General features: G+C 38.6%; 1 protein-coding gene across 3 annotated transcripts in view; it reads left to right on the top strand.

Annotated features, from left to right (window-relative positions):
- The window catches only part of LOC122811527 (transmembrane gamma-carboxyglutamic acid protein 2-like), a 1,149,160-nt gene that overhangs the window by 1,028,688 nt on the left and 94,438 nt on the right, over window positions 1-26,034 (top strand). For all 3 annotated transcript variants that reach the window (XM_044083417.1, XM_044083418.1, XM_044083419.1), the window contains exon 5: window positions 8,150-8,282. In XM_044083417.1, the coding sequence (XP_043939352.1) occupies window positions 8,150-8,282 (133 nt within the window). The remainder of the gene's footprint in view (window positions 1-8,149; window positions 8,283-26,034) is intronic.

Below are 26,034 nucleotides of genomic sequence, written 5' to 3'. Positions count from 1 at the left end.
TTCACATTCCTTTGGACAGGGAGTGTTCTTTTATTTATTTATTTTCCCTTTTCCACCCATTCCACTGATATCCAGAGTTGTTCTAGCTATCCAGAAGGATTCCCCAAAGATTGTGTTGGTGACTCCATTTTGGCACAGGCAACAGTGGTTCTCCCTTCTTTTTAAACTGGCCAAAGGCATTTGCAGTAAAACTTAACCACAGTCTGAATTTACTCATACAATATAGGGATTGTTTGAGACACAGCAAATCTGAAAACTCTTCAGTTGATTGCCTGGATGATAGAATTTTGAATCCTTTAAGACATCTTTTTTTCTGAGGAAGTTCAGCAGGCATTAAGAGAGGTTAAAAAAACTTAAGCTGTGAAAGCATTTCTGTGTAGGTGGAAAATATTTTCTAGATGGTGCCAGTCCAAGAACCAAGACCCTCTTCAGCCCTGGCTACCTCTGGTTCTTGATTTATTTGTGACTTACCATCATCTGACCTTTCTAATCCCTATGGCAAGCTTAATTTATTGTCTATTTCTGCTGTTTTTGCCATTGAACCCCACCATCTCCTTCCTATGATCAAGTTAAAGATTTTTTTTAAAAGGGATTGCATAGCCATCCACCTAGAAAACAGGTGGTTCCTCCAATGGGTCTTAACTTTGTATTTGAAAAGACTAATTGTTTCCATTTGAACCAGCTTTTCAGGCAAATTTGAGACGGTCTTGAAGGACTATTTTTAGCCATTGTTGTGACTTCTTCTAGGAGAAGTATGAGTTACATTCACTCATGATGAGTCAACCCTACCTCATTTTTCACGAGGTTCATAGATGTATACCAATGACCACAGCAACCTTTTTAATCTTAGCCTTGCGTCTGAAACATATCTGACAAATTTATAGACCTTAAGATTATTCTAAGGGGTATATGTAAGCTAGGGTTTGGGTGGCCAAGTATTTACAGACTACCTCTGTCCATTAGGGATATAGATGCCAGGCCAGGAGTGAATTTCTGATTCTCCATCCAGTGGTCCAAATTACGCTTGAACTGGCTTAGGGAAGAACTCTATATCACATAAATGAGAAGCCTGTTACAGACGAGGGGTATTCTATAAGACACATGCCAGTCCTTCCATCATGTCCTATTTATGTTGCAAGCAAGGCTTAAGTCCTTAGATTGAGTATTTCTGATGCTATTTGTTTTGTGAATATGCAGAATGTCCATCAGAGTGGAATCCAAGGATGCCTTGTATGCTATGCATAGATCACTTCCCTCAACAGTCTGTAGGAGACAGTGTACAGGGATAGGGCTATGAGGACATCAACATAGGACAATGTTTATGTCCTTTATCCTTTTTTGTGAGGAATCTCTATGGACATACCACTTGTTGCATAGGCCTGGTCTGGTACATACTGAAGAGGGCATTGTACACTGTGACTGGTATGACTAGGGATGAATACAGTGCAACAATGACTTGCATGGACATAGATTCCATATCCTTACTTATAAGTTGTGCAGTACAGAATGATTCCCATACTACAGTAGACACATCATGTTCAAAGGCCAGGTTACTGTCCACATGTGTTCCCAAACCCCTGACTACTGTATCTACTCTTAGGAATGTGTCATCAATGAGATGGTTTCCGGGAATGGCCAACTTTCCAAAGGATAGTGACAGGTTTCTTGGAGAACTAATACTTCTTTTGTGCCTAAATGGAGTTTAACTTGAGCCAGTCTGCTCATCTGCCTGTCTTTTTTCCTAGCCCCTAAAAAGGGAAGAAAATATTCTTTACAACCTGGATGTCCATAGGCAGCTCAGATACTACCTAGATAAAATGTAATCCTTCACAAAAGCTGACCAGCTGTTTGTCTACTGTGAAGGTAAGAGGAAGGAACAACCAGTATCAAAGCAGATAATGTACAGATGGTTGTCTCATGCTGCCGCCTTTTGTTATTCTCAGCATGATAATCCACTTTCAGGCAGGGTTAGGACCCATTCCACCAGGGCTCTGGCTTCTTTGGCAGTTTATGGAAAGTATTCTAGATGCAGAAACTTGGTCCTATGTACATACATTTACAAAGCACTACAAGCTGGATTCCTTTTTCCAGGTCCAGAACAGGCTTTGTTAGGACTATTCTCAAGTGGCTTCTGGATTTTCACTTTTCTCTTTTCCTTCTCCCATCTTAGTTTTTAAGCTGTGATAATCTACTCAAATAACTTAGGGCTACTTTAACAGTAATCACATGTTGAACACAGTACAGTTGTACAAGTAAATTTTCCATAACAGGAAAATGTTGTAATGGATCACTGTTGCACTAGACACCCCTCCCCCCACCCCCTTCTTTCTGCGTGTGTGTGTGTGTGTGTGTGTGTGTGTGTGTGTGTGTGTGTGTGTGTGTGTGTGTGCATGGGCACATGCGTGTGTGTGCCTGTGTTGCCAGGGCATGCATGTATATTCATTGGTGTATATATAGTTACATTTGTGTTGTGTTTCCTATCATTTTTCTTTTCAGGGCTATTGCTTCCCTTCTTGGCACTATGTCTTTTTTTTTTAATGGAGCTCCCCTCAAGCTCCTGACAGAGCATATGAATGTAATGTCACCCTTTAGCTTTGAAAACTGGCTGGTTGCATTTGAGTAGGGCTCAAATAGCTTAGTTTTCTGCAACAGTGAGCAGTAAGTGTCATGGTAGAAAGCCGGGACTATAGGTATGGGTATAAGTGTAATCTGATCATTTTAAACTTCACAGTATTCACAATGCATGTCTGACACTATTAATCTGTAATCTCCAACATACCATTTTTAGAAGTTCACAATGACAGGTATAGGAGTCCATCAAAAGGGCAAAATGGTATATTGTATTAACAGTGGCTTGCAAAGGGTGGGAATGCAGTGAGAATGAATGACAACAACGAGGAGTTCGCACACTGATGTGGGTAGTAACACATTTTTAGACAGAGCTTGAGATGCAACTGGCAAGAGCATATGAGAGAGTTTGCAGCAAAGTTTAAGTTGCAATAATATTGTATCTACTTTCATTTCTGTGCAAATTTTAAAAGAAAGTATGCAACCTAGGATAAGTTGTCAGTATTTTTGGTGGTAGGTTTGGATGGTATTATTTTGGGGTCCTTGTGGGGTTACGTATCTGTTTCTAATAGTCTTTGGGGGCTGATTTCTTAGAGTTTATGAAGAGTTTGTTTTTACCAGTCCATTTCTATAACTTAGTAAAGTCAGACTGGTATTTTACTTGTAAGTTGAAAAAGTAGGTTATCCAAGTTTATCCACAGAAAATCATTGGTATACTTAAAGGACAACTGCACCCACAGACTCAAAAAACATGCTTATTTCATCATGGTTTGGTGTTTCCTACATTTTAACACCACTCTGGGACTATTTAGAGCTTATTAGATATTTTTATATGCAATTTCTGACTCTGACCACATGAGGTATGGCATCTTGAAACAATTCTGACTGTTTAGTCTGCTTCTAAGTATCCCAGAATGCATTGTTTGTCTCCAAAAAATTGCATCAGATTTGCCACGTTTTCCCTAAAGCTCCTGTCAGTCCAATGATTTTACAGGCATTAACTGCTGTGTTAGTCACCTACTTTTGGTTAAAATTTTATCCTTTTTCAATGACTACTTCAAACACAAGCAGTGCAAATGCTACAGAACAGAACTGAAAAGTGCATTTTATTGCTCTTTCTTCTTAGAAATGCTAACTTTATTTCTTTTGTGAAGGCTGAAATCTAGTTCTTCAAAGTATCTCTCCTCCCCCTTCACACCTACCTTCCCTAGCTGTCAAATAGCTAAGGGTAATTTGACCCATTATCTGCATGTGATTGACAACTCACAGCAGGTGACCAGACTAATGTACTGGTTCCTTGTCAGCCTTTCCTTCCTTTCAGTGGGAGATTTTTTTTGTTGCACTCCTCCTGTCAAATTTAGGACCAAGCTCCACAGTACTGGGAATAATCACTGTTCTGCAAAACATCAAACTCCCACTTATTTTTCCTTCCTGTTTGGTTAAATAGCTAACAAATGATGCACTATAAAACAAACTATTTCACAGACTTGCATGACAGCACCCACATGTTTTTTTTAAGTGGTAAGTTAGGAAAATTACAGTATTGCATACTTCTTGTAATCTGATGTAATGTTGCTGATTAATTGTGACAGACATCTGCTTCTTATGCAAAAACATGCAATTAATGTCTACGCATGGTCATTGCAAATTTATGCTCTTAGTTTTTGCAGGTGTTACTGTGCTTCTGCCTGTATTTTGTCACATATCAGAAGGGCTATTCAGAAAAGTGACATTATAGTTTGACATGTTTGCTAGGTTGAGTGGGCTGGGCAAGGCAGCTCTGACATCACAACGTGGGAGGTCCACTGGCTCTTCTGTACAGCATGCAAATCAGGCGGGGATTACATCACTTTGGGGGAGAAAACATCCCAGTAGCTAGAGCAAGAGCTCTGGCAGATGTGGCATTATCATTTCAGAGCCAGCTAGAGGTTTTCCAACATGAAAGTAAAACAGTATGAAAAGGTAGGAAGCCTAACAGGGAAAACAGTTGAGTGGATTGGTTTTTAAAGCTGCATGGGTGATTTTTCAAGGCTGTATCAATGAACAGGGACTAAAAGAGACAGCAGGTTGAGCAATCTGCTTTAATATCCCATTTTTGTCCTTTAATGAAGTTTAAGGAAGGACGGTTTTGTTCTAGCCCATTTACAAAAACTGAAAAATGGCTTTGGCCCCAACACTAACCTCTGAGGCACTCCACAATGGAAGGTGTCAACTTCATACATATTGATAATATAGTTAACTTCAGTTAGTAAGGTAACTGCTGAACCAAGAGATTGTATTTAAACTGAAGTTAGCTTTCCTGGTTTATTTAGAATGAGGGGGTGGCTGATTATTTCAAAGGCATGAGTGATCTCAACAAAGACGCAGGTAAAAGGAGTTATGATGTTATAGATGGAGTCTGTTATTATGTATAGGACTGAAATGGTGTAGAAAACAGGGGTGTAGCCAGAAAATTTAATTTTATACTCATTTGCTGTTATTGCTGCCCGCCCCCAACCCACCTGATAGTTAAACATTTGAGACATTACCCCTCCCCCCCATTACTTGACAGATGTTTGTATCACTTTTTCTCTTTATAACTCTTATTGGAGGCCTTAATTTAGACAGCAGTGAACATAGTATGGACTAAAAAAGCCATTGTTTTTCTAAGTAATTTCTAGAAAATTGTATTCAGTAGAGTACAAAGAGTATGTCTAGTTGCACCCTTGGCAAAAAACTACAAGTAAACCATGTTGTACATGGGGTAGATGACTTTGTGTGGTTTTACACTTGAATATTTTATTAGAGATCATTTTCTTAAGAGCTTCGTTGAAGAGCATAGGTTTGCCTGAAGTTCCTTGTGGTAGAGGGCAAAGCAGTCCTAGGTAATGGCATAATTACATTCTTAAATGGAATTGTGATCTTACCTGTTGTAATTGAAAGACTTTGTATCTGAACTAAAGCTTTATCTGTGGCTAGAGCTAACATTTAAAAAAAATATTAGATGCAACTTACTAAATTTTATACATTACTTCCAGTCCAACTTTTCCAGCAGATCTCAGACACTTTTATGGTAATTCTTTTTTGGAAGTAAAATGTTGGACTGAATTCAGAGTATTGGAATTCTAGTGGAAATTTTAGTCGTTAGAGGGAAAATCAATAAACTTGGAAGAATCTGCTACTGTATATGCGAGTCAGACTCCCCAAACTACACTACAAGGAAACTAATCTGATGAAATGCATTGTGTCAAATGCAGACATAAAAACATATATCCAAACACATGGATAATTTGATCTGGAATGGGCAAAGCTTTTTGGCAGCATATCGGTCTTCAGTGTAAAACCCTTCCATGGTTACAGCACCACAGTGCAGACTATATGGCATTAAGAAACAATTCATTGCCAATTTGCTTTGTCACAAATCACTGAAATTCTCAAATGCAGATTTGGTGAAATAGCATTGAGTGAAATAAGCTTCACAGAATTGAAGAGTTCCAGACTTGGAACACTTGAACTTTTGAAATAGTTTGAAGGATTTCATTTTTTGCAGTTTGAATGGTGGGCAGACTAGAATGGACATAACCACTGCTTGCAGCATTGCATTTATGTAATTAAAGACAGTTTTAAGTGTGAAACTGGAACAGTCAATGCAGACCTAGAGGGATGAAAATACTACAAGATGTAGTCTGAAGTTGGTGTAGGGATACCAACTGTCCCTCTTTGGGCAGTTGTATCCTGTGAAAAAATAAATGGCAAATGTCCTGAGATTTTAGGACAAAAGATATTTCCCAAGTTTTCTTTAATAGTTGCATAAGACAGTTTTTTTTCTGAAACACCTAAATGCTATATGAAAAGGCACAAGCAGCTCACATGCAACAAGAATAAGCTTTTTTTTTTGACAAAAAAAATGAAGTTCTGTCCTCTGCATTGGCCGTGAGTGCATTTCGTTCTGTAAACTCTCACACTTCTACAAAAAATGTCCCACTTTAGGTATTTAACTCAATACAACAGAACGCTGCTCCTCTACGTGTCTTGAGACGCCAAACTGATAAAGCAATAATTTGCACCAAGCGATAAGTTAAAATAAAATTTAATAATAACAGTTAAGCGCTTTCACTCGCTAACAACGCGAGCTTCCTCAGAACTCCATTGATTAGTGACTGTAGCGTTTAAATAACTTTTTTGGCGCCAAAAGCGCTACAAAAAAAATATGAATTCTTAAAGCTGTATACGCAGACTATCATATCAATGTCATAATAATGATAAATATATACATTCGCTACTAATACCTACAATACACAATCAAAATCAAAAACTAAACATAAAAATAACCATTGAAATAAATCCAATATATCATACTATTTGAGACCTCACAAATACTAAAAAACTATTGTAAAATACTTAATCAAAAAATTACATTAATAATACTGGCTTAATAGTAATGAAGTCATTCATTCCTGGTGCAGTCGAAGCATCTGTATATAGCTGCCACCATATTTCCTTGTAAGACAAAAACCTTTATTATGACATTGCTATGATAGTCTGCGTATACAGCTTTAAGAATTCATATTTTTTTGTAGCGCTTTTGGCGCCAAAAAAGTTATTTAAATGCTACAGTCACTAATCAATGGAGTTCTGAGGAAGCTCGCGTTGTTAGCGAGTGAAAGCGCTTAATTGTTATTATTAAATTTTATTTTAACTTATTGCTTGGTGCAAATTATTCCTTTATCAGTTTGGCGTCTCAAGGCACGTAGAGGAGCAGCGTTCTGTTGTATTGAGTTCTGTGGTTTTTGAACGCTCAACTTTTGGATTTATTTTCACTTTAGGTATTTGAAAAGGTGGCAACCCCAAGTTGGTGAAATAAGATTAACTAGAAATGGGGAAGCACTGGTTTACCAAGAGTGTTGTAGTAATAACTACCAAAGGGATTAGAGGGCATATTTTGGTATGCATGCATTCACGATAAGACCAGATGTACTTTGTTGAAAGGAGATCGTATTAGGACAGGACAGTGATAAAGCTGAGATATAGATAATTGTATTATAGGCATGCTAGAGACTATTAAATATTTTGTATTTTTGGCTGTGGAGGTAACTTGGATTTCATTTTAAAATGTTTTTGATCAGACAGCAGGTGCCTAAACAAATTTTGTTATTTGGTAGTGGAAGGATTCTTATTGACTAGATAGTATGCAAATAACTGTACTGAGTTTTCTATGTAACTCAGAATGTTTGCCCACTTTCTTTAAACATACAGAGATCAAAGGTGTGAAGTGATAACAGTAAAATAAAAAGATATATATATATATATATATATATATATATATTAACAATTATCACTGATATTACATTAGTTTTGAGACATGTCAAAAACTCTAAATGCCTGTAACTACACTAGAAGCATTTTGAGGCCGCTATAGTTGGGAGTCTGGAGTAATTACCACAGAAATAAAACTTTTAAAGTGTCCCAGACAATCCCTAGAAAACCCACTGTGGACAATCTTGATTCATTCAGTCATGTTATACAGTTAGTCATGTTCTGAATCAGTTGGTCAGTGTTTCTTCTGTCTGTAATGGACACTTGGATGTTCTTTGTTCTACAGGTTCCAGTTCCCCTAAGTTTGACGTAGCTGGATTAGTGGCTGGGCTCATCGCTGCCATTGTAATCCTAGTCATAGCAGCAGTGATCGCTATGTACTGTATAAGATACAGAGGGAAACGCTTCAACAGGACTGGGTAAGTATCTGTCTAAGTTTATTTGACTGAAGATATCAGTGCCATCGGTTTACGAGGGTTATAGCAGTGCTTATCTTGTCTGTAAAGTACGCATGCTTCATTTCTGCTGTACTTATTTCACTAGCATTCTGTCTTACACTCTAATTATGTTCTTTTGTGGTCTCCTCTCTTTACAGTGTTTTCTCTTGTTCTGCCATGATCTTATTTTTGCCCCTACCCAAACTCCCTACACTTTGCCCCTCCCTCCCTCCTTAGGGAATCCAGATATCTTCTCTACAGGTTTGTGAAAACTCTTTACCACCCTCACCCCAGTCCAGTCTTGCAATTCTTTTAGTGTTTCCACCATTTTTTGAATTGCATGATTTTTTCTAGCCCTTTTACAATTTTACCTTTGCATTAGTTGATGCACTTCTATTCTCAGCCTTATTTCTAAGTAATGGGTTTAGTACTGAATTGGTCTGGCAGTTAACACAGAGGATTAAGACTATGAGCTGTTAATGAGCTACTTCTTCTAATATAGGTTTTGATTCCCTCAGCCTTCATTTGTCTTATAGGTTCATAGGTAGGTACTAGGCTATTGGCCCTAAGGCCTATATAAGCCTAGCCAAAAAGGTACCCTGGCTTTCACACCACCCAAGAAAATTATTTTCCTGTGCCCCTGTCGAGCAGAGCCACAGAGGTGATCCCCAGGGTGAATTTCCCATTTCCCATCTAGTCATCAATATTTTCTTGGAGTGCTAATGAGGAGCTTTGTTTGATATAGATAGGTTGTTTGTTCCAGAGTATGGGAAGTCTCTGGGACAGAAATCTATCCCTCCAACATGTTCTGTTTATTGTGGTGACAAGGTTTAGGTCCCTAGAGCATGTAGCATGAAGGGATTGGGATTTCTTTATGTGGGGCATGTCCAACAGCTCTGGGTTTGACATAGCTTTGTATGTTGGGCAGAGATCACATCTGAGTAGGCAATATGCAACGGAGTAAAGCTGGAGTTTTTTGAGACTGTCTGCTGTCTGCATAGGGCATCTGTTTGAGGCTGGTAATCCTCTTTGTGAGGTATTTCTGCGGCCTTTCCAGTTGTTGCAGATGTCTTGTGAGGTACATACCAAAAGGGGCATTGTACTCTATAATGGGTCTAATGAGAGATGAGTAGAGGGGAACAATGACCTCTTTTTTCCTGGATGAGAAACCTTTTGTGATGAGGTGTGCCACATAGAAGGATTTAATGACTGCTGTGGGGATGTGATTATCAAAGGAGAGACTACTGTCCCACCTGTGTTCCAGGGTCTCTCTTCACACTTTTGGTGTTAAGTAGACTACCACCTATGTGGTAGCTCATAGGAACAGAGTTTTTACCAAAGGGGATGACGGTGCACTTTTTGGCATTGAGTTTGAGGCCATGGCTTTGACACCAGGCATTTGTCTCAGTGAGGCCCTTCTGGTAGTCTATGTAACCAGACAATGGTTTGGGGCCATTGAGAATTTGGGCTAAGCTCCTTAATGGTCCCCTGGATTGCATGCTTAATAGCAATCTATGAGCATAATCAAAAGTAATGTAATGAGGAAATCTGAGTATTTTTTCATAGAATTGTATGCCTGGTGAAACATTTAAATACTGAGATAAACATTCTGCCTGTAGAGATGTAATCTGAGAGGGAGAGAGGTTTAGGTTAGTTTAGCTTTCAGATTGTAATTAATTAATAGACTACAGAGATTTCTGCTTGAGCTGATTGCTTTATGCTGCCGCACCCTTAGTCTTTCTTTAATAATTATTACCACTTCCTGTGCCTCGTTAGAGAAGCTAGGACCATAATGACCTTGAGCTGGCTGTTCTATGTAGCCACCTATAGCACACTGTTTTGGAAGCTTAGAAGCCGGAATTAGATTGTTATAAGCTATTTTATATTCTAGCTGCTCATTGCTCAAATGCTTGCAGCTGAATCTTATCTGTGTATTTGAGTGTGAAGGATCTGAATACTCGGAACTGACCTGAAAATATGCTTTCTGGCTTGGTGTGACCTCAGAATCAATATATTTAAAGATGAGGTGTAGGGTCAAGACCCCATGGCAGAGACTCTCTATTTTTCCAACATGTCTAAAAATCACCTTTCAAAAGGAAGTTAATGCCATAATTCTAGACATGATACCCAAAAATGTGTACTCAGAAACATTAGTCCTGAACTGTTGGTATGTGCAAAATTATGGACCTGTGATTAATTTTGCCATTTTTCTCATTATTTTGTCAGTTTTTCAGTCTTTCAGGTTTGGATACTCAGAATGTAATATTTGAGATTCCACCAGTGGAGGTGTCAGTGTCACTGTGCAGTATTTTCCTGAGCAACGATTACACACAACTGCAGAATCACCCTTCAAGGTAGAATTTTATAGCAACAGTATCAAAAATCATGAGATATCGATCCGAAATGAGTACTGTTAATTCCCTGGTTCCAGGTAATTATAAAATCCCAGAAACTGAGTTTCCATTTTGTTTCCTGAAAGTTAATTTTTTGTAGCATTGCCAGTTTTCAACATTTTCAGTCCAGATTGTGAACAGTCAACTTGTATGACTCAATTTCATAAACTATATGACTGTCACACATTGCGTGGTTCTGTCCTGAAAACTGCTTTCATGGATAGACTTTAAATTCGCCTTTGGGGGATAGAACTAAACCATAACAGTACCATAGGTTCACACAGTGGTGTACAAAGATGCAAACTCTATAATTAACAAAGTTCAGCCTATCCTAAATTTGTAAGACTTTCTTGTAACATTGATAAAGTTATGACATTTTGGGTTTAGATTTCCACCTTTTCATCTGTAAAGCAATAATACAATAAATTCACTAAATGTAGTACTATTTTGTCCAGGAGGGACACATCTACAGTTGCTCTGTGAAAGTACTTGTCCGTCAGACTAAAGGGTCACTTAAAAACGAAAGCTGAATGGAATGCATGCAACACAGTAGCTCTCAGCAAGAATTTCACTAAATGGTTCAGTGCTGGGATTAGGATGTAGATTTAATGTGTTTAGTGGTTTTAGGAAGAACAGATTAGATCAGGAGATGGTTTGGCCCTTTTTTTAGAAAAATTACATAAATATAAAGTATTAGGAATATTTAGAGGATGAGGACTTTGGAACAAATTTGGTAATGTCACAAGTAGGTATAATGTCATAAATAGATGTAAAAGGTCAGAATGTTCTTTTTGCAGTTGTTTGACTTTGGAAAGAAACATACAGCCATTGTGTGTGACAATCTGACAGGTGTCAGTATACTTTGGGGTGATTTTTTCATGTTGTATGTTAGCCGTCCATAATAAATTATTCACTGCCCAGCTACTGTCAGTATTTTTATAATTTTCTAACAGAATGCAATTAATAGAAATAAGTAGCTTTCCAACCAGAGGGAAATGTACTAGATTCAGAACTGCCCTAACTTCCAACTAGAGAAAAATACACTCCAGATACAATATTACTGTAATTTGTTAATTTAGTCATGTTTCATTATAGTAGCAATAAGTCATTGTATAAACTCAGATTTTGGGAATATTTCTGTTTGCATTTACCTGTGGCAAATGGCTTGTGGTTAAAAGGAGTCTTAAGATCATTTAAGTAACTTGGGTTAATATGCTAAGAATTTAGACAGTATTTAAAAAAAACATAGTTCTTGTCTGTAACTGTCATCATACTCAAATCAGAGAATTTAAAGAAGGGAAGACATGCATACAAAGAGCCAGATGACCAGGAAGATTTGTAGGAAAAAGTCTGACCAAGCTGAAGTAAAGGAGGAAAAAGTATATTTTGTGTGGGAAAAGGTAAATGGCAAGCATTCAGGACAATATTCATAGAAATAAACATCTGTCTCTAATGGCTAAATTAAGAGTAGATTAATGTAGCCATAGCTAAAAATGGTCCTCTAAGCAGCCAAGGAAAATATATTAAAGAAAAAGGAATTAAAGCTGGAGTTCCACTTGAGGAGCAGAGAAAGTGTGGTCATAAACATTCTACTTGGAAGAGATGTGATATGTTTTCAATTAAAGATATTCAGTTACGTTAAAGATGGGCATATACTTTTATAAGTGTATTTACTGTATGCTAGATATATTGGTATTCATGTTGGGTTATTAGATAAGGATCTGTGGAAATTGTGCATATCCTTGTATCCTATTTTGAGACTGTATTTGGGAATGAAGGCTACTTAAACATTATGTAGTAACCGCAAAGATATCATCCCCAAAATATGTAAAGACTTTATCACAGGACATTTATGATGCTAAACCTCAAGTAGCTCTAGTATAACTAAGTTTGTATTAGGCATACAGATACCCTGTGATGTAGTATTTAGCAGTATTGTTCATCATATGCACAAAACACACTTTTATACCCAGCAAGTGCGAGGAAAGGCAACCACTGCACTGGAATAGAAGACAGAAAACTTAGCAGTAATTGGGAATTATATTAATATTCTACGTACTGTAACATATTTGAATATTCTTTGTAATGTGAGGAAAAATATTTAGAAAAACTAGGACATAAGGAAGAATAGTAGTTTGTTCAAAAGACAAAAATGTGTGCAGTAGTACTTTTAACTCAGGCATGACAAGCAGACAGCATATTGTTGCAGTACCCCCCAGCTTTCAGTGGGGCTCATTTAAAAGCATATCAACAAAATTAAAACCATGAATTAACAATGATCTAACAGTCTAAGTATAACACTGAATAGAACATGGAAGATTGGAGTAAGAGATCTTTTGGGTGAACTTGGCACCTTGAGCAGTGGAGTGCCCCAGAGATGGCTTTGAAATCTCATTTTGTTAAATAATGTTTTATTAGTTAGAAAATCATCAATTTAGCACAAAAGAAGTATAACAAACCCACGTTATGTAGCCTTCCACAACTATTTCTAGAGAGTCTGTGTATGTGTGCGTGCACCCATGTGTGGTATCCATATATGTTAAGTATATCTATCTACATATATATGTGTGTGTGTGTGTGTGTGTGTATGTGTGTGTATGTGTGTGTGTGTGTGTATATAATGTAATTAATATATATATATATATATATATATATATGTGCGTGTGTGTGTGAGAAATATCTTTAAAAAACACTGAAAGCCCAAAACTCATAATACCATATCACAAAATATCAACTAATTCTATCTAGCAAAACATACTACAAAATCAAGATTGTGCTGTCTTGGTAGTAATGCTGTTAGGGAAAGGGTTTTCAAGTAACTCAACGTGTAGGATTATGGGCAGGGTTAGGTTTAGCACACATAATCAAGTTGGGCAGGGGGGGCTTAGCAGGTGTTTGGATTTATTTATGTTCATAGGGTCATAGGTTAATAGGTCTGTACTAGGCTAATGGCCCTGGGACCTCTACAAGCCTAGCCATAGGATTATTCTGGCATAGTGTCACCCAATCTTAGTTCCCAGTGCCTGTGTTGAGTAGAGCCACTGGAGTTATCCCTGGGGTCCCATCCACTCATCAAAATTTCTCTTGAAGAAGGTCAGCAAGGTGCTCTGCTTGACATGCATGGGAAGGCTGTTCCATAGCATGGGCAGTCTCTGGGTTATGAACCTGTCCCTCCAGCATGTTCTGTTAATTGTGGTAATGAGGTAGAAGTCTCTGGAGCATGTGGTGTGGAGGGATTGGGATTTCTTTAGATGTAGCATTTCTAACAGAGCTGGCTCAGACATAGCTTTGTAAGTCAAGCAGAGAACCCCTCTAAGTAGACGATATGAGACAGAGAATAGATGACGTTTTTTTGAGTCTGTCCATATAGTCCTAGGATCCTCTTTGTGAGGTACTTTTGCAGCCTCTCCAGTTGTTGCAAGTGTCTAGTGAGGTACATGCCAAATAGGGCATTGTACTCGATGACTGGCCTAATGAGGAAAGAGTAGAGGGAGGCAATGACCTCTTTCTTCCTGGATGTAAAACCCTTAGTAATGAGATGTGCCACATAGAAAGACTTTCTGACCACAGTGGCATTGTGGTGATAAAAAGAGAGGTTGCTGTCAACCTGTTTTCCCAGATCTCTTACAACGCCTTCTGTGTTCAGTGGACTACCATCAATGTGGTAATTTAATGGAAACCGGGATTTTCCCAAAGGGGATGATGACATATTTTTTGGCATTGAGCTTAAGGCCATGGTTCTGACACCAGTCGTTGGTGTCAGTGAGGCCATTCTGTAGGATGTCAACATCACTTATGGAGTTGATAATCGCCCCCAACTTGCAGTCATCTGTGAACTTTGTTAGCCAGAGTCCCTTCGTGTTGGCCTGGACTTCAGAGAAGTATATACCAAACAGGAGAGGACCCAGGACTGGACCCTGTGGGACATCACACATGAATAGTCAGCAGTCTGACTTGGAGTCAGCTACTTTCACACTGTAGGTTCTATCTGTGAGCCAGTTTACAACCCACCTAGTGATATAGGGCTTGATGCCAAGCTTAGTGAGTTTTTTTATGATTCCTGAGTGGAAAATGGTATCAAAAGCCTTGGCCAGATCAAGGTAGGCTGGTATGAATTACCTTGACTTCATCCACAGCTCTGGTGACTGACTCAAAGAAGTCAATCCAAGTTGAGAAGGCATGATCTATCCTTCACAAAACCAAACAGTGTGGGATCCAGAGTTTGGAGATTCCCTATATCCTTGTTTATTAGGTCCATGATGATGCGTTCCATAGTGTTGCATATCAGACTCATCAGGTTAATGGGGGGGGGGTGATAGTTCCCAGGGTCTGTAGTCGCTCCTACTTTGTGGAGAGGGATGACTGTAGCAGTGTGACATTTAGTAGGGACAAAGCTTGAGCTGATGCTGTGATTGAACAGGGCACACAGGTGAGGTGCCAGTTCACTCTGTAGTTCATTGTCAGGTCCCATAGAAGCTGTATTCTTGGCCTTGGATAGTGCTGTTTTAACCTGTGCAGCAGTAGTACTGGGTGACTGGCAATCAACTGGGGGGGGGGGGGTAAAGTTGGCAGTGAATCTGTCGGCCTGTATACTGGCAATATCTGTTGGCTCGGTATAGGAGGTACCATTGTGCAGTAGCTCATAGCAAATCTGGGTATTGCCATGGAGATTCTTTACATAACTATAGAAGGCCTTGTGGTTGTCTTTACTATCTGCTGCAATTCTGTTTTCATAGCTAGCTTTAGAGGATTTGATGAGGGATCTCAACTTTTTGTTGAGGCTGATAAGGAATTTTTTTCCAGTCTTGGGACTTCACCTTATTCTGCATCAGTTTCCTCTTTCTGTTGTAGAGTTTGTTTATGGCAGGGGGACCACCAGACTGGCTTCCTTTTTTGGAGGAAAGCATCTTGGTTCTGTTGGGTATGGTGAGATCCATATATTGTGTACGTGTTCGTACAGTACATTAGTGTATGATTCTGTGGCCACGCAACTATTCTCCATTTGTATGGGTGCTGTGAAGTTAGCCACCTCTGTTTTTAGGAGCCCAAAGTTAGCTTTGGAGAAGTTTTTCATTGCGGTTGCCTCTGGGGGTGGGGGAGGTGGGAGGGATGTGGATTTCCAAGGTGATTAGTTAGTGGTTGGATCTAACCAGGGAGGAGCTGACTATTGGTGTAGAGCAATGGTCGCCCATGTTAGTAATGACCAGGTGAAGGATGTTGCTACCTCTAGTGGGGGTAAGAACGAGCTGGTCCAGGGCATTTGAATTAATGAACTCCAGGAAACGTTGGGCAAGTGTATTGGTACATGAGTAGTTTATCCAGTTAATGGAGGGGTAGTTGAAGTTGCCTAGTAAGAGTGTTAGGTTGGACTCTAATATTCTCCAGGGTGCTTAGGAATGTGGGGTGTGAGTCTTGGTTGAGGACTTCTAGTAGGCTATGATCTGAATCGCTGTCTTACCCAATGTTAGCTGCACCTGAAGTATCTCTGATGAGTTATGTTGGGCTACCAGTCATCCTGTATGAATATGGAAACACCACTGCATTTGGAGCTTTGGTCCAAGTTCTGGGGGCCAAAAGGTGTGGAATGAGTTATAGAGTGGTAGTGCAGGTGTGCCTTCTGCTGCCTTCAACCAGGTCTCTGTTACAGCACAAATATCGATGTTCTCCATTTTAAGGAGTGCTTTGAGCTAGTGCATTTTGAGATTTAGATTTCTAGCACTGAGCAGCATGACCCTTAGATTGCATTTGTTTGTAGCTGTTAGGGTGGTAATTTTGGAACACCGCCTAAACAAGGCACTATAGGGGTGGAAAGAGCCTTGGCCAGTGTCCGGAAGCCCAAGGGTGACAGATGCAGGCCATCTCTGGCAAAGCATTGAGGTCTATCAGTCATGTCATCCCAGGCAGACAGACACTGGATCCCCTTAGAATGACACCAGAAACTTAGCCAATTGTTGAAATCAATCATTTTCTCCTTGTACTGTGGTATGATTCTAGGTGATGGCAGGATGCTGCTCAGGGCTAGGGTCATACCCGCCTGGGCTACATAATCCAAGAGCTCCTCCAGGTCTCTTTTCATGTAGTCCAGGGATGTACATCTCAGGTCATTCAACACCCACATGTACAATGACAGAGTCATATTTGTACCTGTTGTTGAGGGCCCTGAGTGCATGCGTTACATGTCGGGTCCTAGCACCTGACAGGCAGCTGACTGCTACTTTCTCCTTATTCAACATCAGTGTGTCTCACTATCGCGTCACCTTAATTTATTTATTTATTTGCCATTTGCTAACTGGGTAAGTACACTGGTCCAAGGACTGTTTTCAGGTGCAACCTGGTCCATGTAGCAAAATAACAAATAGCTGGAACCACTGAAACTGGAAATTAACACAACAAATCCACACACATAGTTTTCCAAAGTTTAATGGTGCTTCCTGGTTCCTGGATTTCCCTTGAATGCACCTAGCCAAGGGACCAAGAAGTGCCAGCTATTTGTTTTTGTGTTCAATCCATGTAGAAAAATACAGAGTCAAAAGTAATGTAAATGACAAGAACTCAGAAATGAGTTAAATACAATAATGAACATTATACAGTGACTGGGCATTGATATTCCAAAACGAGCACGCTGATTGGTCAGCCCAATCAGCATGCCTGTTGTAAATCCTAGCATATACCAATGTAAAAAGGTCCGGTCGCCCCGACTTTTTTCCATTGCTATATACTGTAAGTTTTTTTGTTTAAAAAAAAAACTGTAATCCAGACTCTGGATATTTCAGAGAGACACAGGATGGAGAAAATACTAGGAAAATCAGGTACGTTATTCATAACTAAAGACATGTACTTGATTTTCCTTGTATTTTCTCCATTCTGTATCTCTCCTACCCCTAAACTGTCCGAAACATTTTTTTTAATATAAAAAAAGGAGTAAAAGAGATCTTCTTTTCTCCATTGCTTCTTTTCCAAAGCACTGATGTACTGGGTATGGGTGCAAACACAAGTCCCATACACTTGCGCAGTATATCAGAAAAAGCCCCAGCAAACCATACCAGCCGTGGGTAAATTTTAATATACCACACTGATGTCAGTGGTTATTGCTTAAATAACTGTTAACTATAGCAAAAGGTAAATATGAATGAGAGTGAGAAAGACACACACAAATGTGGTGGATTTTAAACAGGTATTTATTTACCTTAGGTTTGCTGCAGTGGTGGTGCTGCGGTAGTGTTGTCGCCTCACAGTTGGATGTTGCCCGTTCGATTCTCAGAGCGTCTTCTGTGTGGTGACATGCGTGAATGGGCGTTCCTTCGTTGAAGGTTGTGCATTAGGCCCGGCAAGCCAGCATGTAAAACTCTACTGCCAATCATTAGCGGACTGGAGTTCTGCTGTGGCGACCCCTAACCGGGAAAAGCTGAAAGACACAAACAAATTTATTTAACTTAGGTTTAATCTTAGTTTAACTTTGGCTGAGCTCCAGAAGTCTGCAATTATATTATGTCCATCATTACTAGAAGTCTGCAACTTCGTTTTTCTCCTTTTATACTTCAGACTTTGATGCCATTTCATACACAGAAATCATTAACTAGCAAGATGATATCAAGCTATTTTCAGCTATGAAAGCCTATTTCATATGGCAGTGATATGCAAATTTCCCTAGACCAAATAAAAGGTGAATGCACACAAAATAAATCTATTATGACTATGGTTCCTATGGTTAAGATTGAGAAGGCTTGTTGCGGGTAAGACTGCCACCTTGGAGCAAAAATAATCTTGGTATCTGTGCAGTTCTGCAGTGTCATGATCACTAGAGACAGGAAATGTCAGAAACCATGTATACCCTATATGGAAATCAGCATCTGGGATAGACTGAAGTGCTTTTCTGCAAGGAAAGTGCGAGTCTGTAGTTTCTCCTTTCTCTCTCTGTTTTAGGAGTGAGAGCATGGAGTGTCAGATATAGGTACCATAAAGAAAAGTCATCTTAACTTTCCTGAAAAAATCTAAAGGGACTTTTACAATAAAAATAAATGTGAAAGGCCTTCTTTACCCATAAAAGCTTAATAAATTTTACATAAAATGCAGATGAAGAAGACATCATTCATGCTTAAAATATATGTTGTTTGGACATTAGCAATCATAAATATGATATAAAACACTTTTAATCCAAAAAAAGATATCAGGTGAGCGCTTTCATAGACTAAGCCACTTCATCAGACAATGTAATGAAATAAGCTTTCAAGTTTTATACCCAACAGTTCAATTAATTATGCTAATGCTTAGCCCTTCCCTTCTGACTTAGTCATACTGCATTCAGCATAAACTCTTCTCCAGTTAAAATTCAGACACAGATTTCCTTTCTGAAAATCACTTCATCAGAACTCAACATTAAAAACAAAAATTAAATGTTCTATACAAAAGGAGGTTAGGAGGGTGGCCTAATGGTTAAAGTATTTGCCTTACAACCACAAGGTGCAGGGTTTGAGTCTCACAAGGGATAATTGGCTAGGCTTAAAATGGCTCGCAAGGGCAGTTAGCTTAGTAACAATTAATATAAAAAAAAAAAAAAAAAAAAAAATTACTATAACAATATGAAAGTATTATAAAAAATATTTTGGTAGCGTTGTCGCCTCACAGTAAGACGCTGTCCAGTTCAATTCTCAGCTAGAGTGTCTTCTGCGTGGAGACATGCGTGAATGGACGTACCTTCGTCGAAGGTTGTGCATCAGGGCTGGTAACTCGGTACGTAAAAATAAACTACCAATCATTAGCGGACCGGAGTTCCTCTGTGGCGACCCCTAACCGGGAAAAGCCAAAAGAAAGAACAACAACATATATATACACATGAAATAGCATAGCATAGAGATTGCCAACTACTTTTTTAAGTCTCTAGCTAATAATATGGGCTTAATATTCAATTTATCATTGAGACCCTTTCCCATATTTGCCCTAAGTCTCACTATCCATTCTAGTGCCTTAGTTTCTGTCTTCAGTTTAACATCACCCCCTCTATAGTTATTGACAACCCTGTCAATTACCATAAATTTAAGTGTGTGTAGCTCCATGCCTGTCAACATGCTTTGCCAGAGCATTGGTGTCTACCATCCTCCCAATGTCATAGAGATGTTCCTTCATCCGATCCCTTAACCTCCATGTTGTCATGCCAACATAAAAGAAGGTGCAGATCAGGCAATATGCCAAATAAACAATGTTAATACTACTGCAATTAGCCATAAGTCTAAATTTGAATACCTTATTCAGATCTGGGTGCAGGAACTCACCATTAGAGTCCACATGCATACATAAATTACATTTGCCACAAGGAAATGTGCCAAAATTGCTCACACTAGGGCTCTGTATACCTCTCTGTTGGAATTGAGGTCCACATAGTAACCTTTTCAAATTCTTATTTTTAAAGGTATATCTCAAAACTTCCCCTACCAATTGTCTGATATCCTCATCAGCACATAGTATAATCCAGTTTCTGCGGTAAATGTCCTGTAACCTCCTAATGTTACTAGAATAAGTAACTGACATTCTCATAGGCTTCCAAGCATTTCCCATTGGCAATGGCAGTGGGTTCCCCACAGCAAAATAGGGTTTCCCCTCCATGTTTCTACTCCCAGAGACCTCCATCAGGGTACCCTGAAGCTCATCTTCACCGTATCCTTTCTGTATAAATCTTACCTTTAACTCACCAAGTTCCCCCTCAAATTTCATACAACTGGCTGTTAGCCTAGATGTTCTAAACCCTTGTTCCCCTTACAATGTTTTTAAACATATGTTGGAGATGCATGCTTTGTCTATGAACGTAGCTGCTTCTATAGCAGTCTTTCCTGAAGATCTCTGTTTCAAACTGCCCTCCAGCCTTCTGGATCACTTTCACATCCAGAAAATAAATAGCATCAAATGAACTTTTCATGGAGAATTTGAGGAAGCTTGTACTCTCATTCAAATAGGAGAAAAAAAACCTTCCAAAGGACAAAAAGATCATCCACAAATCTCCTATAAAATCTCAGGGACCCTTCAAACTCCCGCAGGAGGTGTTCTTTCTCCCACATAGCCATTACAACCCTTTTTCTCTGAGGGGAGCCCACTGCCATTGCCAATGGGAAATGCTTGTAAGCCTATGAGAATGTCACTTATTCTAGTAACATTAGGATATTACAGGACATTTACCGTAGAAATTGGAATATACTATGTGCTGATGAGGATATCCGACAATTAGAAGGGGAAGTTCCAAGATATACCTTTAAAAATAAGAAGCATTTGAAAAGGTTACTATGTGGACCTCGGTTCCAACAGAGTGGTATACAGAGCCCCAGTGTGAGCAATTTTGGCACATTTCCTTGTGCCAAATGTAATCTGTATATGCATGTGGACTCTAATGGTGAGTTCCTGCACCCAGATCTGAATAAGGTATTCAAATTTAGACTTGTGGAGGATTGCAATAGTATTAACATTGTTTATTTGGCATATTGCCTGATCTGCACCTCCTTTTATGTTGGCATGACAACATGGAGGTTAAGGGATCGGATGAGGGAACATCTCTATGACATTGGGAGGATGCTACACCAATTCTCTGGCAAAGCATGTTGACAGGCATGGAGCTACAAACACTTAAATTTATGGTAATTGACAGGGTTGTTAATAACTATAGAGGGGGTGATGTTAAACTGAAGACAGAAACTAAGGAACTAGAATGGATAGTGAGACTCGGGGCAAATATGGGAAAGGGACTCAATGATAAATTGACTTAAAAACCTAGTTGGCAATCTCTATGATGTCCTTCAAGGATGCATCTGCAGTCCTTACAAATAGGTTGTCCTGTCGTCAGGCAGCCCTTCGGTCGGCCGGATTCCAAAGTCTGGGTCTGGCCTCGGCTGGTGTCGCACTTCACCCGACGTCATAGCTGCAGTTCTTCGGGTATAAAGGCATCAGCCGACGCCATTTTCCTCAGTGTTTCTTGCCCCAGATGCCAGGACAACCCATTTGGATGGCTAAATTTGGATAAATGCCAATGTTGCCAAATAGTAGAGAGCAAACACATAAAATAAGCATGTATGTACATGTATACAAACAAATACACCATAATAGATCCCCCCCAAGCTAGCTGAAAGGTGGCATGTACCCTAGGAGTACCACAGAGGGGAAGACGGGTGGGTAATCCTGACTGCAGATGCATTCCTATCGGACTTGTCCTGGATTTGCCCTCTGTTAAGTTAAACTCACTCACTAATGTGAGGAAGTAACTTGCCAGTTATATAGTAGAAACTCAGGAGTAAGAGGTACAGGTAATCAATGCTAAAAATGTACATACAGTTACTATCAAGGAGCTCCAAAAAGAATCTGGAGTTAAAAGACAAATATGTTTATGTTTTAAATGAAATGAAAACATTGACAGAAATGCAATTAGTTTATGAAGACAGAAGGAAAATCATTTGTATTATCGGAGTTCCTTTGCCAGTTCCTTGGATTTGCATGTTCCATTGAACAAGACTATATATTTTTTATTCCTGATACAATGAGAAAGGTGAGACAGTTAAGGTATGTTTTGTTAAGATTTCAGATGTATAAGATGAAAGATCAAATTCAGTTTCTATCTTGGTGCCCTAAGAATATTTGTAAGATTAAAGATAAGCAAGTGTATATTAACAGTCTACATATTAGATGACATAGAGAACAAACAGGTTTTGGTGTTTTTTGAGGGAATTCTTGACAGAAAATCAAGGCTGTGATTGTGTCGTAAATCTGTGAGTATGTTGTCATAGTGGAGTTGAGACTTTTGTGGTTTCACAGGAAGCACTTTGAACTATTCATCACTGTGATCCCAAAATACTGAAATAGTCTGTAGAGATACTGCAAACCTCATAGAAGGAGTGAGTGGTGTCAAAGAACAGTAAATCATGAAATCTTTCTCCTTTAAACAAATTGAAAATGTTTAGATATGTACAAAGTGAGGATTCAATAACTTGACACAGAAGCAGAAAGGTGGCTGCACTATGACTAAACAAGAGTGGCGAAATAAAAATATATTTTATTATTAATACTTTGAATTGATGAGTTTGCTCAGTTTTTTTTCTGCAGTATCATAATATATGCAAAGTGATATAGAAGGATGGCAAAATGTTTTATTAATTTGTTGGCAGTTCAGTAAAGTCATGGGGGAGTTCTCAGTCACTCAGATATATCGAACAGATGATGAAATGAATTCCAAATATCAGAAGTATATACAGTTATTTGTGAGTTTTTTACCAATGATTTTTCTGCAAAGTTATGCATATAACCGTAGTGTCACAGTAAGAGGAAGTGTCCACTATTTTGATGACAGTCTGTAAAGAGGAGTGGAGGGGAACCCACACTCTCTGTATGGTATTGTTTTGAGTAAAGAGATAATTTAATGCAGATCATCACAGATTATCTCCTTGGATTAAAGGACATGGTAATGACATTGTGATGTGCAACTTCAATAGCTGGAGACTTTGACAGACCTCCATATGTATTCTGTCTCCCTGCTGTATACCTGCAACTTCCCTTTGGGTATTTCTCTGGAGCTTAAAATGAACTGTGACAGATGTGGACTTTCCATGTAGTCAGGAGGCTCAGCTTAGCAAAGGGTTATGTCTGGGGTTACTTGGTGAGGAGTAAATGGGCAGTCTGGAGATGGGTAGGGGCAGAAATATGGAAAACAGCTCAAGGCTAGTCATCGCTGAGGAGCTAAATAAAGAATTAAAATTTTGAGATAAGAAAGTACACTACTCTGATTATATATAAATTGAGATATTTCACAAGTAAAATGAATCAGTTGGCATATTTGCAGACTGATTTCTGTGAGGGGACATGAACAATGTGAGGTGAAAATGAAGATGATTTTTTTCCAACTTTGAGTTTCCATAGATTACTATATATGAAGTAGATGCTTTAATGATGCCTATTATTCAGGAGAAGTTGTTTAAGGTCCTTAAAGGGTGGGTCAGATGCAACACTTTTGAGTAGTGATAGAGTACCAGTTGAGTTCTAGAGTTCTGTTGGAAGATTTAATGGCTAGATGTGTTCAGCTTTTTAAATTCAGTATTGGAAATGACCATCCTATATCTTGGAAAGTGGCAACAGTTTGCTGTAGTTCTAAAAGAATGAAAATCATTTTTGCCATCTTAGTGCAGGACAATTTTAGTGTTGAATCATGCTTGAAATTTGTTTATGGCAATTTGATGAAAAGTGTAGCAAAAATATGTATACATCAGATAGTAGACACTGATCAGTGTGGATTTTTGGAATGGAATGCACACTTTCATCAACAGCTCACATTTCAATATAGCATTGAAAGTTGCTGATCTACAATGGAATCCGTTATTTTTACTATGGAGACAGATAAGGCTTTTGATAGAGTGGAGTGGTATTATTTCACTGATACTTAAGGAATTTTGCATATCTGTGGCATTTTTAGAGTAAACAAAGGCTTTTTAAATAGTATCTAGTGCTAAACTTTCATGCAGAACTGTCACTGCCTTCACCACTGTCTAGAGGCTTGTGGTAAGGGTGTCCTCTTTCACCTATGTTGTTTGTTGTTGCTAAAGGGCAGAGTGCAGTGGGTTCTCTTATCAGGCCAATCGTAGAATATAATGCTCCCTTCAGTATGTACCTCACCAGGCAAATGCAGCAAATAGTGACCTCAGGGGTTCCTTGCAAAAAGAATACAATGCGTAACAAACCTACCTTACACAGAGTGCCTTAAAGCCCTTTACCTCTTCTCCTATAGATTGCTGAGGGGTAATATATGCATGGCTTACAAGGCATCCACAAACTCCACACTTATGAATCTCCTATGTAATCGTAACTCAAACAGTAACAGAAGTATAAGGTTTAGGGACCTGAATTTTGTTTGTGACTTTAACAGAACATGATGGAGAAACAGATGTGTGTCCCAGAGTCTGCGCCTCCTATGGAACAGGCTTCCCATCCATATGAAGCTGAGTTCATCTGATACCCAATTGTTTTTAATATGATCCTCATTGCCAGAGGTATTAAGGAACTGGGAACTTTGTCCATGTACAAGTCTTTCTAGGGAATTTTTAGAAATGTCCGATTCGATTCTCAGCTAGAGCGTCTTATGCGTGGAGACATGTGTGAATGGGCGTACCTTCATTGAAGGTTGTGCGTCAGAGCTGATAACTCGGCACGTAAATATCAACTACCAATCATTAGTGGACCGGAGTTCCGCTGTGGCAACCCCTAACCGGGAAAAGCTAAAAGACACAAACAAAACCATCAGGGCATTTGTGAAAAGTGCATTCAGTTAAAATGTTGATGGTGCCAGGATGTGAAAATTGTAAAACTTGTATTAAATTAGGAGGAATAATATTTAAGTTGTTTTTAGGCGCAAAGAAAATTTTTGCAAAAGAATGGAAATTAAGGTCAATACCAATAGCTAGGAAAGTGATTTATATTAATGGATGAGCTTGATAACTAAGAACGTCATATAGGCAAAAGAAAAATTCATGGGAGAAGTATGTGGCTGCTGTGGAAAATCTGTAGAAATATTTTAAAAAAATTAATTGTATTTAAATATATGCCTTCTAAGAAAGGTTGAGCAGCTCAACACCATTCTGCTGGCCTATGATCCGCTGTGGTGACCCCTAGCAGGAGCAGCTGAAAGGAGAAGAAAATTGTATTAAAATACAACACCCCCTAATAGCATCTACAGTGGTAATAAGAAAGGAGCTATATTTAAATATGTAGATATAAATAAAAATGCTATTATATTTATACAAGAGAAGCATATTAAGATGAAATATACAGGCTACAAACTAAAATGATGAAATTCTTGTAAACTTAACTTAAAAAAGAGATGTAATAATATGAAAGAAAAATGTGGTTATGCCACAAATGTTTCATGTATTATACATATATATATATATATATATATATATATATATATATATATATATATATATATAGTATTCTAAAAAGAATGTTGTCTGTGGTTTCATTATACTATAAAGAAAGAATTATAACACTGGCTAATGTATATTGCATTCATGGGCTTGGAGCAAAAACTTTCTAGACAGAATGGTTTCATTGTACTATCAAAAAGAATTATAACACTGGTTAATGTATATTGCACCCTAGGGCTTGGAACAAAAAAACTTTCTAGAAAGAATATTAAGCAACATAAGAGCTGGTTTAATATTAGGAGGATATTTAATTGTTTTAGATGATAAATATATACCAGTGTTGAAAACATCAAGGATTATCAGCTTCTACTAAGGTTCTGAAAAACTGAACTGATAATTTAAATCCCAAAGACGCCATGGATTTAAATCTCAAAGCTGCAATGGAGTTTTCAAGTAAGA

The sequence above is a fragment of the Protopterus annectens genome, chromosome 9.part0, assembly GCF_019279795.1.
Source record: "Protopterus annectens isolate FY-2018-M chromosome 9.part0, PAN1.0, whole genome shotgun sequence".
Classification (NCBI taxonomy): Eukaryota; Metazoa; Chordata; order Ceratodontiformes; family Protopteridae; genus Protopterus; species Protopterus annectens.
Note: the sequence above shows the minus strand (reverse complement) of the source record. Positions and strands in the feature narration are given on the sequence as shown.